This window comes from Lycorma delicatula, chromosome 4 (genome assembly GCF_047948215.1).
Source record: "Lycorma delicatula isolate Av1 chromosome 4, ASM4794821v1, whole genome shotgun sequence".
Taxonomy (NCBI): Eukaryota; Metazoa; Arthropoda; class Insecta; order Hemiptera; family Fulgoridae; genus Lycorma; species Lycorma delicatula.
The window spans coordinates 170271782-170289218 of record NC_134458.1 but is presented as its reverse complement, the minus strand read 5'-3'; the positions used below and the strand labels follow the sequence as shown (position 1 = coordinate 170289218).

Genomic DNA, 17437 nt, shown 5'->3' with positions numbered 1-17437 from the left:
TGCCAAAAATTCCTGCTGTTTGATCACTGCTGGATTCTTTTTTATTTCTCCTTGAGAGAGATCCAAACTTGTATTTACCGCTGGCAAGAGCCATGGCGGTATTTCTCTAGTAGAAATTGCCAATGTATCTGGAATGGCAATTTCATATTTACTTCTTAATTCGTGGTACCTAATTCCAGCTGGTCTGGAATAGGTAGCACGACGTTCGTATAATGCAGCCATAGGATGGTTGTTGAAAAGTTTATTATTTATATGGGCAGGATAAGCCCATATATTTGCTGCATATCTTAACAAGAGGACCTCTCTTCTGTAATGTAGTGGCATTATTCCGGCTTCAGACATCAGACTAACCGCCGGACTTGTGCGGAAAGCGCCTGTTGCATATCTTATTCCGCTATTATGAACTATGTCTAACTTTTTTAAATGCGACTTTCTAGCGGATGAATATACGATACATCCGTAGTCTAGTTTAGATTGAACCAATGCTTTATACAATCTCAATAATGTCTCTTTGTCTGAGCCCCAATTTAAGTTCGATAAACATTTTATAATGTTTAGGGATCTTTTGCATCTATCACTCAAGTCCTGTATATGTAATCCCCATGTAAGGGATTTATCCAATACTAATCCTAAATATCTTACGCTGTCTTTATATTATATTGGATTATCATCAATTGTCAACGCAGGACTTTGATGAGGAATTCTCTTCCTACAAAAGTGTACACAGCACATTTTTTCTGGTGAGAATTGGAATCCGTTATTCCTTGCAACTTCATTTAGAGCATTGATCGCTCGTTGCAATTTGTACCTCACCATACCAGTCTTGTTGCTGGCATACATAATTGCCAGATCATCAACATAGACGCTTTTGCTGATTTCTACTGGAATGGCTAATATCAATTTATTAATGGCAATGGTAAACAAGGTACCGCTCAACGGCGAACCCTGTGGTATGCCATTTTCCAAGATTCTTTCACATGAATATTCATTGTTGACGCGTACTTGGAAGGTACGGTCATTCATATAGTTGCTGAGCAGTACAGGCAGATTGCCACGAATGCCCCATTAATGTATCTGGAGCATTATACCATGACGCCAGGTCATATCGAAAGCCTTCTGAAGATCAAAGAAGACTCCGACACAATGTTTCCTTTTAATGAAGCTGTTATATATAATGTCCTCTAAGCTGATCATTTGATCAGTGGTAGAATGGTATTGCCGAAAACCTGCTTGATACGGTGATATCAGGTTTTCTTTTTCCAAAACCCAGACGAGTCGATTATTAATCATTTTTTCAAATATTTTTCCCATAGCACACGTTAAAGAAATAAGACGGTAGCTATTGGGATCTGTTAAATTTTTATTTTTCTTTGGTACTGGAACAACATGAGCTTTTTTCCACTGCTGCGGGTACATTCCATCCCGCCATATTTGATTATAAAGTTCTAATAATCTGCGTTTTGCAGTGGTATTCAGCTGCCTGATCATATTATAATGGATTTCATCCGGACCAGCAGCTGTGTTACCTGCTTTTTCCAACGCTTTCACGAATTCTTCCATTTTAAATGGTACATTATATGAGTAATTATACTCAGTTCTAAAATTTAGTAGACCTTCGAGTTCTTCTTTTTTGGTTCGAAAACCTTCCTCGTAGTTTTGCTGGCCTTCTCGAAGTGATTGGACAATAGCTCTGCTATTTCGTTTGGAGTATCCTTAATTCCATCTTCATCTTGAAGGCTAGTTATGGGAGCAAAATTTTTACGCCCACAAATCGCCTTCACTTTCCTTCAAACATCTGATGCAGTAGTGGTTCTGTCAATGGATGACACGTATTGCTGCCAGGATCGTTTTTTCGAGTCTATCATAAGACGTTTTGCATACGACCTGTATTTCTTAAAGGCAACAAGATTTTCTATACTAGGACGCTTCTTAAAGGCGTTATACGCCCTTTTCTTTCTTTTTATAGCTTCACTTATTTCATCGTTCCACCATGGAACGGGTTTCTTCGTAAGTTTCCCAGATGTTTTGGGAATATATCTCGATGCCGACTCAATTATTGCATTTTTTATGGCGTCGACATCGTCTCCGATAACTCCAGTCACCCACCAGTAAAACAGGTGGGGGAAGCTCTGAAATTAGTCTTGCTATGTCATCCTTATTCCAATCAAAATTCGGCAAGTATATGCTGCAAACAGTGATCTGAAGCGGACGCTTCATTCTAACGGCGACCGCTTGTAGGTTTGTGTTTAGAACAACCGCTTCGGTGGTAGCTCTATATCCGAAATATATCGAATCCTTTTAATTTAAAATTTTCATTTCGGCGGAAATGCGTTTCTTGCAGACATATACAAATCGGGTCTACGTCATGTACCAAGCGTTGGAGCTCATGGATGTTTGAAAAACATCCATTGATGTTCCATTGTACAATCGACTCGCTAATTTTTAATTAAATTATTGTCTGGGTTTGCCTTTCGGCCATCCTTTTTTTCTTTTCTTCTCCATCCTACGAACAGCATCGTGTTCGCGGAGAAGGTCGTCGCCTGTAAGGCTTCCGGTCTCCGTATCGGAGACCACCGAAGCCGCCGACGACGACGGGCATGGATCGGCACCGGTTACAGGCGCCGATTGTGGGCGGCAACTTGGCCGACCCCAGACACGGGGGTCGCACCGGTCACCGCCTGTGGAGGGGGGGACATTCATCCCCCCTGTGAAATTTTTTGTGGCCTCTGAGGCTTAGAGGCCACTTCAGTTACAGGAGGCTTGGGGGCCTCCATAACAGTCTCTGTAGGTATTACCTTTTTCTTGTCATCAAGAATCTCACTGAGACGGACTTGGCATTCTGCTTTGGCGTCCGTTTTCTTCAGAACAAGAGCAACTTTCGATGTTTTATCTTCAGGAGGCTGTACTAATATCTTTGGCTTTATAGGATCTTTACTATTGAAAGGTTTCATTTTATTGTCAATAATTCTTTCAATCATATTAGCCAAGGTCGGAGCAAGTTTATTGATGAGTTGACCTTCATCGACAGCAACTGGAGCAGGAACAGGAACGGCAGCCGCAGCCTGAGCGTAAGTTGTTGTTGCTCTAGGCTTACGGGCGTTAACTATATTCTTTGCATCGAAGTAGCTGACCTTTTGCAGGGTTTTTACTTCCTGCACAGCTACTTCATCTTTGTAGACAGGGCAATTCCTTGATCTACAAGAATGTGCTCCTTTGCAGTTGATACATGTAGGAGGCTCTTTACACGGCTCTCCCTCATGCACCTCTTCACCGCATACGCATATTTGCGGTCTTTCGCATCTAAGAGCGGTGTGGCCAAAGCGTTGGCACTTAAAGCACCTCATTGGCTGTGGGACAAATGCCCGCACATCCAAACGGTGAATCCCTGCTCTTATCTTTTCCGGCAAAGTAGGCCGGTTGAAAGTGAGGACATGAGAAGCTGAGGGTAAGACCTCACCATTCCTTCTCATGTTCAATCGACGGCACTCTATTACTCCTTGTGCTGCCAGTTCCTCTACAATCTCTTGCTCCGAACAATTTGAAAGATCCCGACAGACCACAACACCTCTTGAGGTGTTGAGTGTGCCATGGGGATCAACGCGTACAGCCAGATCTCCTATTTTCTTCAGTCCTAGGATCTTCTGAGACTGTATATCATTTACAGTCTCTACATGAAGTCCTGTGAAGGTTTTTCTTATTTCTTTAACAGGGCCTCCAGCACATTTGGTTATTTCCCGAGCGATGAGAAAAGGACTCACCTTCGAAAAATTTCCATCCTCCTTGGTAATGACCAAATATTTAGGTTTCGGTGCATTATTGCTCTTGAAAAAAGCTTTTTGTAAGCTTTTTCTAGCCTCAATCTCAATCCTTTTAGTTTCCGCACTCTTTCGGCGTTTTGCCTCAGGCGAAACGGCCGGTTCTAAACGAGGGTGTTTACGTGAACCCTCTGCCACGTTTAGTTGTTCAGTTTCCATGAACAAATAATCCCTTCTGTAGTAAGGCTAGCCGCCGGGGTACACCCGCACTCCAGGGCTACCAACCCTGGAGGTCCGTTCCGGTACTCCGGTGGAACCGGCATATGTCCTGGCAGAGAGCGGATGCGCAGTCTCTGCACTGACTCCAGGCCCTTACACACCGAGGCTTTCAGGGCTCCCATGCCCCGAACAACATGGGCACCTTAACTACATGCTTGCCATCGCGGGGGGCATGTGGACAACGAAAGGTCTCCGTTACACCTGCAAATAACTTCGACCGTGGCCGCCACATCGCCAGCTCTAAAGGTGGTATCATTCAATTTCCACAATCTGTAAGAATTTCGTATCTGCAGGTGGCCGTGAAATCCAGTCCTCTGATTCGGCCTACAGATGAAAATCGGCCGTAAAAAGTATATCCGAGAAACAATACTCGGAACCCCGTTAGCCAGCTATATGTAATGTACGTGAGTACAGCTGTTGCCGCCCTGGACGTGGAACGTAGATGTTGTGTTCCGGACGTGAGGATTATCTACCTCAGGGCACTTCTAATCTTAATCTTCCTCATAATACATTTTTTGCAGATCCCAAATTCAATACAGCAAATAATATTGATGTACTAACTGAAGCTCAATTCTAATCGAGTCTTATTCTTCCTGGGAAATTCATTTGTAATTTCAGATATCCTACTATACAATAAACTAAATTAGGATATATAATTAGTGGTCGCCTTCCTAATAACATTGAGGACAACAATATTGCATCTTTTCTTGTAAATCTATCTACTATACCATGCAAAGATAATAACATTCACTAGGTGATTCTTTTGTTAATGCTAAAAATAGATTCTTACCTTTAGAAAGAAAACTAATTAACAATGCCAACCATAACAAGGATTACTCAGCTTTCATTCAAGAATATTTAGAATTAGGTCACATGTCGTTACTTAATTCCGATGATTTGTTAATTAACAAATCGAATGTGTGTTATTTACCTCACCATCCAGTATTTAAACCATCAAGTTTAACTATTAAAATTTGAGTTGTCTTTGATGATTCAGCGAAAACCACTAACGGTTTATCCTTCAACGATACTCTTTTAATTGGACCTATAGTTCAACAAGATCTAATTTCCATATTGCTTAGATTCAGAATCCATAATTACATCATTACTTCTGACATAGCTAAAATGTATCGTCAAGTATTAGTTAAATCTAGTGATTCCAATTTACAACAAATACTTTGGCGTGATTCTCCACATCAGGAGATAAAACACTATGCATTATGTACGGTAACATATGGGTTTGCTTGTGCACCATATTTGGTCACATGGTCTTTAATTCAAATTGCAACTGAAAATGAATTTCCACTTGCATGTAAATCAATTCAAAATGATTTTTATGCTGATGATCTCATAACGGGTTCAGACAACTTTGAAGAAGTTATTCAGTTAAAAATTGATATTTCAAAAATATTGCAATAATATTGGTTACATAATGTGTATTATGGATGTTATGGGTATATAATTACCCAACATGTTACTGACACAATGGCTCAATTTATACAACCGGTTGCATTTGATTAAATCCATTAAAATAAATCGTTCCATCAAACCCAATATTGATAGTAGAATTAATTCTATTCAAATACATGGATTCTTGGATGTCTCCATAAAGGGCTTGTTGTATTTGCATAACAACTGTATATACTAATCATACAATTTCCTCTAATTTACTTTGCTCTAAATCAAAATTGGCACCCTTAAAACAAATTACACTTCCAAGACTTGAATTTTGTGGCGGTTTAAAACTTAGTCATCTATTATTAAGGTAATTAATGCCTTAAACATACAGTTTGATGAAATCCATTTATACACTGATTCTACAATAGTACTACATTGGATTCATGGAAAACCATCTAATTGGAAAGTACTTGTCAAAAATAAAATTTCTGAGATTCAACAAATTACCACAAATGCTAATGGGCATTACATCAAATCCTATGATAATCTAGCAGACGTACTGTCTAGAGGTTGTTCACCAACTAAATTAACTGACATTTAACTTTGGTGGCATGGTCCTCATTGACTATTACAAACTTCGGCCCACTGGCTGAAAGATATTAATATTACCTTTAATAACTGTAATATAAGTGCTGAATATCTAATAGAAAAACGCAAACATATTGGAACATCATTTGTATTTACTGTTGTATCGATTACACAGAATGATTTTCATCCCTACATACTTTAATTTGTACTTTTAGTTTTTGTTTCAGATTTATTCATAATGCCAAATCAAGACATTCAGAACGAATTTCTGGTCCTTTAGGAACTAAATCACACTCTTATTACCTTTTTTATTCAACAATCACAACACGTGCAGTTTAGTGATAAATTAAATAATCTTAAAAACAATCAAACTATTTCTAAACAAAACAAACTTATTTCACTTGATCCATTTCTGGATAATTCAGACTTACTACGCGTAGGTGGCAGACTGCAACACTCTCTGTTACATTACCAAGTAAAACATCCTATTGTTTTACATCCTAATGGTAAGTAACATCACAAAACTAATCATTACTGCTGAACACTTGTGACTCTTGCATGCTGGTGTTCAACTTATTCATCATTAGTTATGACAAAAATACTGGATAATTAATGGTAAGAGAGTTATTTCTTCTATCATTCGTAAATGTATGACATGCTTTCAATATATTGCAAAAACCAAAGTACAACAGCTTGGTCAACTACCACTATTCGGAGTAATTCTTTCCTGATAATTTTCTACTTGCACAGTAGAGTATGGCAGTCCAATTATGATTTGTCATGGCGGGCAGAGGTCTAAAACATTAAGTAAATCTTATATAGCACTTTTTATATGTCTCACCACTAAGGCTATTCATTTACAATTAGTTTCTAATCTCACCTCACAGTCTTTTATAGCAGCACTTAAAGGATTCATATCACGTAGGGGCATTCCCACAAGTCTTTTCAGTTAACAGTCCATTACAAAGACCTATTCATAAATTATGCCTGTTGCCAATCTCAAATGATTAATTCAAATAATATTTTTAAAAAAATATTTTTTATTAATTTAAATATTTCGTACACTTGTTCTCTTTAATTTCATTTGATTGTATTTTTGTAAAATGTCCATGAACGCTTATAAATATTATTTTAATTACATATTTGTATTAGTTTAATTATGATTATGTAAAAAGCAAATTACTCAACTGTATTATTATTTTAACAATATGTAAATCATGTTACTGTCCATATATATAACTAAACTTGTTGTATTTCATTCAAATACTTCATTATAAATTGTACCTTTTATGTAGCTTATTTGTAATTGCAAAAATCATATATTTAAAAAAAAATCATATAATTCATGATATTGTTTATAATAATTTAATTCATATATCATATGATTTTTGGCAGGCATTCATGTTTTTTCATTCATGTTATTTAAAATTAATGAAAAACATTAATTTTCATTTAAAAATGGCCTAATAAACATTTAAAGATCTTTGGCTTCGGTCAGATTCATACTCGACTCCTGACAATTCACACAGCTCCTTTCAGATGCACTCTGCTCCTGACAATTCAGTGGCTCCATACACAGTATATAAGCAGGCTCTGCATTTCATTCAGGCAAGTCTTCTACGAGTCTACTACAAGGCTTCAAGGACTCAACAAGTCTTCTTTCATTCATTACATATATTAATACAATAAATTTACATAAATATCATAAGTTAATAATGTTAGATACACGGATGATATTTACAATTCATAATAAAAATAATTATAATCGCAGTACATAAAGACTTATGCACTTATTCTTTATTTACAGAATCAACACCGATTTCGACAATCACTTATCTACGATTAAATACTCGGAGGGTGAATAATTAGACTGGCAATTTGGGATGAAAATTTTAAATAATTTGGAAATAAGAGCAGTTTTGTTACCATCTTGTATACTGGGGTGTATTTAATGCCACTTTCAAAATGTAGAGAAACTAACAGAAATAAAAACTGCTGAAGGGACGGTTGCCCTGTATATATCATCGCCAGTCCTGTCACTCTTCCACAGATTCCTCACCTCTTCTTTACTGCATCTAATGATACCACATAAATACAATAATTCCATAAAAGCTGTTAATTCAATAATATCAATGTGATTAACAAAGGAAGTTGTGGAGTAGTAGTTCAGAGATAAGTCAGTGAATTTGTCATTTGTACGTTCTAATATAATATATAACATTTCATCAGTAAACAGTAACTCCCAATAATCAATTGGATTAATGGATAGATTCAAGTTTTTGACAGTTCCTTTTATTTGAGGAAGATGAGTTCTAATAGCATTATTAGCTCATATATTAGTTACCTTAAATGGTTCAGTACTCCATTTATAATGATTTTTTCCATAAAAAAATTCTTGTCTAATTTCCTCTTCAACTGATTTTACAGTCGGATACAATCATAATATTTTCATTTTCAATTTCACATACATCATCATACCTTCTATGTCACATTCACTATCACTATCATGTTCAATAAATATACATTCACAGTCACTCAAATTGTCATGCAGTTTATGCAGTTTATAATCTATAATTTCATTTTCATTCAAACTTTTACTATTTTCACAAGAGGCACTTGAACTCGGTAAACTCATAATTTGTTAAAAACACAAAAAATACAATGATGATGATTTTATTATAAAAGTACAAAAAACACTTGATATAAAAAAAAAATAATGTTACTACTATTGTTGGGTTGATGGTGACTGGAACACTCGTAAAAGTTAAACCAATAGCTTTAAATGCATGTGGCACTATAACTGACCTTCAAACACCCTGAATAGAGCGGACAATGAAAATTGGAGGGGTAGCAACAGTCATTGCAACATAAAAAACAAAAATATATCTCTTGGGTCAAAATAGACCTGACGATAGCAGTAGAGTCAATATTATTTCATTTGCTTCATGAAAATAAAATTTCACAAAATGAAATCGTAAACACTGATCAAAGCAATGATTCAGACATTTTTAAGCCACAAACATATTTTTTAACAATAATCTTATTTTTTTAACTTGCCTCAAAATTGAAAGTGAAAATATTAATTACACTTTTTCATGTATAGCAGTAAAAAATTATTAGTAGACAAAATTTCTGGGTGAAAACTTAACTTTTAGAACTGCTGTAAAACTTTACAGCCACTAAACTTAAATGATATACTTTTCGTTCATTAAAATAGACCTTTATGGATTTAAATTTAAATTTTAACAATAGTAACAAACAAAAATTGATTTTCTTTTTAGTTGTTTTCTATCATGAGCAGACATTTGTTTTTTTCCTATAGTGTTATTGTTTTAACAGTTGTTTATTTTTGTTTGCTGGTGGCAATTAAAATATATCATTAAAAATGAATAAAAACAAAAAAAAAACTTGTTTTTTTTTTATTTTTATTAAATATATCATTTAAAATTATCTTCTAAGCAAGAATTTAAATTATCAGAAATTACAACTCTTTATACTTTAAACTATAATCGCTAGAAAAGAGTTTCTGTTTCTACAGAATAATAAAAAACCTGTTAACTAACTGAAAGGTGGGGAAAACTAGAGACGGCATTCCTTAAAATGTCGTTTTCACAACAAATGAGACCATCTCAAGGGTAGCATTATTAAAAATGAAAGAGTGAGAATTATTGGTAAAATACCAATAATCAAAGGTATCTGTATCAGATATTTAAAAGGAATTGAGAATTGTATGATAGTAGTTCAAAAAGTTATTAAATGGATGGACTACAACCATCTAACATTAAATGTGGACAAAACTGTTGCATTGGGCTTCTTAGCTAAAATTAACTTTTCTGATCGTGTGCATAGAATTCCCATTACTGATAACGATAGTATTTCTGTTCCCCAAAAAGCCAAATTTCTGGGTGTTTTATTAGATGACAAGTTCTTGTGGGATGATCAAATTGATTTTATTTTTAATTGTACTAATTTCCTCTGAAGTGCTTTAATAAAACAATAAGTTTGTCATTATTATTAAATATTTATTATGACTAGATATAATCTTGTACCTACTGTGTCATCTGTTGGGACTCTCTTATATAGTCAGGTTGATTTTTTTAAGATATACAAAATGTGCTGTCAAACTATTATCTGGCACCCTTAAGTATAAATCAATTAGAAAAATATATTTACAAAATTAAATATGTTAGCTTATCCGTGAATTTATATTTATGAATGTATAATCTTTGGTAAAAAGAATGGTTATTTATTATTAAAAAAATAACAATATCCACCCCCTTTATGAAACCAGAAAAAGGAATCATTTTCATTTAACAAAACACAATACTTCAGTTTACAGGTAAGGGCCTTATTATACTTTTGTTGCTATTTTTAATAAATTGCTGAATAATTTGAAAAATCTTTCTGCTATTTTATGTAAAATATAATTAAAAAATTTTCTTTTTACTCTGTTGATAAATTTCTAAATAATATTAATTAAATAAAAAAATTAACATGATTTATCTGCATCTCATTCAATGAGCACATTAATGTATGCTCAAATAATTTTCAATAGTAGCTTTTAAATTGTGACTTATTTTTGTAGTTATTTTTTACACTTAATATTTTACCTTAAAATTAATTGTTTCATGAGTTTGTACTTAAAAAACTAATATTTACTTATAAACAACACTCCTAATTTTTTTTATCAAATAATTTCTTTTTATATTCATAAAAAATCACATGACTTGATCTATATAATGTATTATTATGTTCCAATGAGAATAACAGCTTATTTATTTATGTTTGGTAAAATGGTTCTCATAGATGATCTCATAAAATTAACACTTATATAAATATGATTAACAGAACAATCAAATATTAAAAACAAAATGTTAAATGATGAAATAAACATAATAAAACATATAGCAGTTGAAAATGGATATGACACTACTTTAATAAATAATATCTTATAGTTTTTAATATAATAAAATATTTAAAAAACAAAACAGCAATAAACAACCTGTGTGGAATTTAAAATAATTAAATGTAATAATTATGACAGTATTTATACAGGAAAAACAAATAAATCCTTTAAAACTAGATTTCTTGAACATTATAGAACTTACAAAAATAATAAATTAGGTTTATCTAGTATGACAGACCATCTAATAAACAATAACATTCGATTTCTGATATTAACAGAAATTTAGAATTTAATAAAGATGATATAAAATTAAATATATTTAAAAAAATATTACATATATAGATACAAACAAAATTTAAATTTGATAAACTATAAGCAGTGTTTGAGGGAGACGGTCTTATAAAAACTGCAACAGATAGCAGCACTCATGTAAATTAACACAATTTTCATTATTTTAGTATTTTTATAATGCAATAATGGAATTATTTCAATCACAACTGAGGATGCGGGATCCTGTGAAAGAACTTTCATGAAAAATTAAGGTAAGATATGTCTTATCTCAATATTCTGTACTAGGAAGTTTGTTTAACAGACTTTAAATATAATTTAACAGTACAGAAGAATAATATGAATCTTAAAAATATTAATTTCAGTAAAATAAGATATTTCCTATAAATCAGTTTATACTTTTATAAGAGGTTCTAAACAAATCAATTTAAGAAAAATAAAATGTTTTTATAACTTTCAAATGAATTAAAGCTGGATACAAATCATTGACACAAAGTAATACTGAAACAGGGAAGTAGCATACATTGGTTAGGAACTTTTGACTGGTTGTACTTAAAGGATTAATATACAAAATAGATAGAACAGTTTCCTATCAGGGGCCCTTAATACAAGCAGCTATCAATAAATATAATCTTAACATAACAGGATACTACATGCTGATATACTGTGTACATTTTCAGAATGTACTTCAAGTTTTATATGAAAAAATTTTTCATTTACTTTTTAATGTTTCTTTTTCTATTCTATAAGTTTGTAAATTTCACACATTCCATAAATCATTTTTAAATGGTATTACATATGATATGTATACAGTTGGATGCAAAAGCTATCCGATGAAGTTGGACAGATACATATGCTTTTTACAATAACTAAAACCACCTAACATCACATAAACTTTAAAAATATGATACATAAGCTATTCAATGTACCCATTTTTTCTTGATTTCACAAAGAAGTATAAATTATAATATTCCTAGCACATTAGAATGGATATACAGCACAGTCAATGATCCAATCATTCACAAAACAAAGAAAAAAAATCACACTACAATACATAAAAAAATACTCACACAAAGTAGCTATCGGTTTAAAAAGGTTGGGTACAACTAAAGCTTTCAGAACACAGAATAAAACATTGTATAATCACTGAACAAACACAATGCATCTGAAATATATGAACTCAACAGATCCAACTCCATAATATTCTAAGTTGGATAAATGAGGAAACAGCTTCAATGATCATTTAAAATCCATTTTTATAGAAACACATACAAGATTTGTTAACAAAATAATAGATAAAAATCAGAATTTACTAACATTATAGTAACATGATCTATACACTATATTATTACATATACTGATCAGGGAAAAAAAATGATTTATTAATAACAACCTTTCTACACAAAAAAGGGACCAAATCTTAACACACTCAAATATTATGAAATATAAAAACACAACACAATTTACAAGACATACAATATAACAAAAGAAAACAATATTCTAAATGAGTAGACACAATTCAAATAAATAAAGATGGGTATAAAACAACAATCATAAGGAGAAATAAACTAAGAAATAATGAAAAACAAATTGGAAAAAAAACAATAGTTTAACCCATACATAAAGCATAAGTAATTGAAATAAGGTTGTAAATATCTTGAATTAAAATTGAAAATCAATTTTAAAATATATTAAAAAATCACACAAAAGTCTAAAAATATACTTAAATTTAAAAAGTTTCTCTATTTCACACATCATCACCAACAACACCACCAATTTTACATACAGAGTGAAACTCTTATGCAAAGCCATACAACAAACATAACCAAGAAGAAAATGTCATACTATTAAACAGTAATTAGCTGTGGGGCATTTTGGAGCATCATTGTATGACATGAAGAATCTATGCATTAATCTGGTGCCTAAATACAAATTATAATTTTGTGGTGACTATCTTACATGCTTGTTTTTCATGATAACATACTACTTTTAATGTAATACAATAATTATTACTATCGTTTTATTAACTACTATTGTCAATAACTTATTCTGCTAAACTACCTCTCACTAATGCAAAATCAGAATAGCAAACTCAAGAAAAGTCACCTAAAACCAACCTTTGTTAGTGACTACATTAGCTCTTTTATTCTTATGTGGCTTGAAACTCAGCAGAAACTGAAACAAATATTTTAGTTGCTGAGAGTAGAGACAGGCATGTGAATCTCTGCAATATCAGATGTACAGTGAGCATGTCTGATAGCACCTGAAGAGCTGTACTTAATGAAAAACAGTACACCAGAACATTTAAAATCTATCTATGATATGATGAAGGGCTGAGAGAGCATTAGACAATTCAACAAGAAATATAATGCGTCAAGGAGGAAGACTGATAAGTAAACACTCAGACTAATCAATACAAAATCATCCAATGGAATCACCTTACTTAGAACCATCAGTGTAAATTAGTATATCTTTATTCACCTGGCAGATTTTGCTAAAGACCTTTTGAAACATAAGAAGGTATTATCAGTTTATTTAAAACCAATTACTGAATAGACCACCTAGCACATCTCAAGAGGGAGATATCTTTCTAATATCTGCAGGATGAGAATAACACACAAAAAAGCATATTTCTGTATGTGTATTTCATGTTATGTCACAAAAATGTCCATATCCTTTTGGCTATTGTTTAGCAGATAAAATTTCTTGTTCTTTTCTGGTTTAGTGAAATAATATATGTATTTAGTTTATAATTCTACAAATAACAACACTCTTTGTATTGTAGTGCACCATCTCATGATTTTCTGTTCTTAGTCAGGTCCCTTGTACCATCCCCACCTCTATTTTACTCTACTCCAGCTGAACTTTCAAGATTCTGATAGCTCCCATTTCCTTTTAATAATTTATATTCTTTTCGGTCTCTCTCTTTTGCTTCTTCTATTCTTCCTATTAGCAGTCTTCTAATCAATCCTTCTTTTCTCTTGTTATGTCCTGTCAATTAGCTTTCCTTCCTTAACTGTTCTGATTACAGTTTTATTCTCATTAACTATCCTTGCTAATTTTTCACGTTTTACATTATAATAATACTTGTTGAAAACTATTTAAAAATATAATTAAAGCTAAATAATTTTTTTAATAAATAATACAAAAAAATGGAAAAAAACAGTTTTTATTAATATTCCATTAAAAAACAATTATTGCAATGTGATGTCACAACATAAACAAAAAACAAAATTTCATATTAATAACTGAATTTATATCCTAATTTCATTTTCTTACATACCAATAGCTCTTGATACTGCAATTTGTCCATTGACACGCCAAACTCCCCAATGTAAAACAGAACCTCCCAAATCTTCTATTCGTGTTCTTTCATCCTGAAAAAATAATAGACTGATCATTCAAAATTTTAACTCAACATAAAACTTAGAATTATAAAAAAACAAATTAAGTTTTCCCAACTCAATGCTTTTTTATGTAAGTTTAAGCCTTAAATCCACTAATTTTAATGATTCTTTTTTACTTTATAGCAGAAATTTCTATGGTGATCCTTAGGAAGTTTTCCCAGATACCTTGAGTAGGAAATTCATTTTAAAACTTAAAATTTCACTGCATTCAAATTGAAAATATATATTTTAAGATATATTTTCATTTGTCGTTATGACTTATTATTCCATTCTTAAAGCGTAACGACTGATATCAATCTAATATACAATTATTTCTATGTAAACTTCAAAAAAATTAGTAGGTAAAATTGGAAGTAAAAACTTAGGATTTATTCTGCATTACAGGCAGCCTCAGCCAAACTCTGATTAGTTACTTAATGTTATATCTTATATTAATTCAGGTCTTTCCTGGTTTACTTTTTGTTTTAAACGACTTATTTTTAAATTTTTATTTATTTATTTCCTAATGTATATGTTTGCAATCTATTCAACTAGTAAACAATAAGCAATCTCCAAACCCACAAAGCCAAATGAGATGAGGATGATATATGCATGACATGTAAGTGAAAGTGTGGTTTTGTACAGACTCAGGCTGATCATTCCTGAGAAGTGTGGCTAATTAAACCCCAACCACTAAAATACACCGGTAGTAAGCAATCTTTATTATGAAAAGTTGGTTGCTTTAATATGGGCAAAATGTTTTTAGTAGTGTACCCCGCCGGCTAGCCTTACTACAGAAGGGATCACATAATTTGCAACTTGAACAATCAACAAATGTGTCAAAGGGTTCATGTAAACACCCTCATTTAGAATCAGCTGTTTTGCCTGAGGCAAAACAGAGAAAAAGTGCAGAATCAAGACATCTAGAAATTGAGGCTAGGAGCTTTTTACAAGAGCAACATACCAAAACCAAAGTATTTGGTTATCATAAAGGAAGATGGAAATTTCTCAAGGGTGAGCCCTTTTCTCATTGTTCGAGAAATAACTAAATGTGCTGGAGGCCCGGTTACGGAAATCAGGAAAACCTTTAATGGACTTAATGTTGAGACTACGAATGATGCTCAGTCACAGAAGATCCTAGGGCTCAAGAATATTGGAGATTTTGTTGTATGTGTCGATCCGCATGGCACACTCAACACCTCAAAGGGTTTCGTGATCTGTCGGGATCTTCTAAACTGTACAGAGCAGGAAATAGTTGAAGAATTGACATCACAAGGAGTAATAGAGTGCTGCAGGTTGAACATGAGAAGGTTCTCATGTCCTCACTTTTAACCAACCAACTCTGCTGGAGAAAGTTCGAGCAGAAATTCACCATTTGGATGTGCAGGCATTTGTCTCACAACCTATGAGATGCTTCAAGTGCCAACGCTTTGGCCACACTTATCTCAGATGCGAGAGACCGCAAATATGCATGTGTGGTGATGAAGTTCATCAAGGAGAGCCATGTAAGGAGCCTAATACATGTGTCAATTGTAAAGGACAGAAACTGTCCTGTCTACAAAGACAGGACAGTTTCCAAAGTAGCTGTGCAGGAAGTAAAAACCCTGCAGAAAATCAGCTATCTTGAAGCTAAAAAGACTGTAAACGCCCGCAACCCTAGAGCAACAACTTATACTCAGGCTGTGGCTGCTGCTCCTGCTCGTGCTCCAGTTGCTGTCGATGAAAGTTATTAGTAAATTTGCACCCACTTTGGCTAGCATGATTGAAAGGATAATAGAAAATAAAATGAAGCCTTTCAGTTGCAAAGAAACCGTAAAGTCAAAGATAGCAGTACAGCCTCCTGATGACACATCTTCAAAAAACAAAAGTGCTCTTGAACAGAAAAAAACGGATGCCAAGCCAGAAGGCCACATCTGTTTGCGAGAATATTAGATGATGACCAGAAGAAGGTAACTGCTTCACAGTTTGTTATGGAGGCTCCCAAGCCTCCTGCAACCGAGGTGGCCTCTGTGGTTTAGAGGCCACCAAAAACCACACAGGGAAGGCTTGTGTCTCCCCTGCTTGGGACAGTAACTGGTGCGACTCCCATGTCAGGTGTCTTCCAGGTTCCTCCTTCTCAATCGGCACCTAGTTCAGGCGCCGATCCATGTCTGTGGCTTCTATGGCCTCCGATTCAGAGGCCGGGAGCTATACGGGCGATGACATTCTTAACAAACATGAAGCTGTTTGTAATATGGAAAAGAATAGAAAAAAAGGATGGCTGAAAGGCAAACCAAGGCCATAAATTAATTTACAATTAGTGAGTCGATTCTTCGGTGAAAAATGAATGGATGTTTGTGAAACATCCATGATCTCCAACACTTGGTACATGATTTAGACCCAATTTGTATATGTCTGCAAGAAACACATTTCTGCCGAAATGAAAATTTCCAATTAGGAAGATACAATACATTTCAGTGAGATCAACTGCTAAAGCTGTTGATCTAAATACAAACCTACAAGCGGTCGCCATCAGAATGAAGTATCCGCTTCACATTACTGTCTGCAGCATTTATACTTGCCAAATTTTGATTGGAAAGAGGATGACACAGCATGACTAATTTCTCAGCTTCCCCCACCCGTATTACTGGTGGGTAATTTCAATGCTCTTAATTCTCTTTGGGGGTCGGATTGAGTAGATCCCCGCAGAAGACAATTGGAAAAGTTGCTGCTGAATTCTGATCTTATTCTCTTAAACGATGACCAGGAACTTTTTTCAGTGCCAGAGATAGATCAATGTCCTTATAGATCTAGCACTTATAAGTGGATTGATAGCACCGAGGTACAGCTTCCATGTT

At 33.6% G+C, this 17437-nt stretch overlaps 1 protein-coding gene across 1 annotated transcript in view; it reads right to left on the bottom strand.

Annotated features, from left to right (window-relative positions):
• Positions 1-17437, bottom strand: part of LOC142324071 (uncharacterized) — a 761232-nt gene that overhangs the window by 583479 nt on the left and 160316 nt on the right. The window contains exon 6 of the mRNA XM_075364700.1: positions 14498-14591. Coding sequence (XP_075220815.1) covers positions 14498-14591 — 94 coding nt within the window. The remainder of the gene's footprint in view (positions 1-14497; positions 14592-17437) is intronic.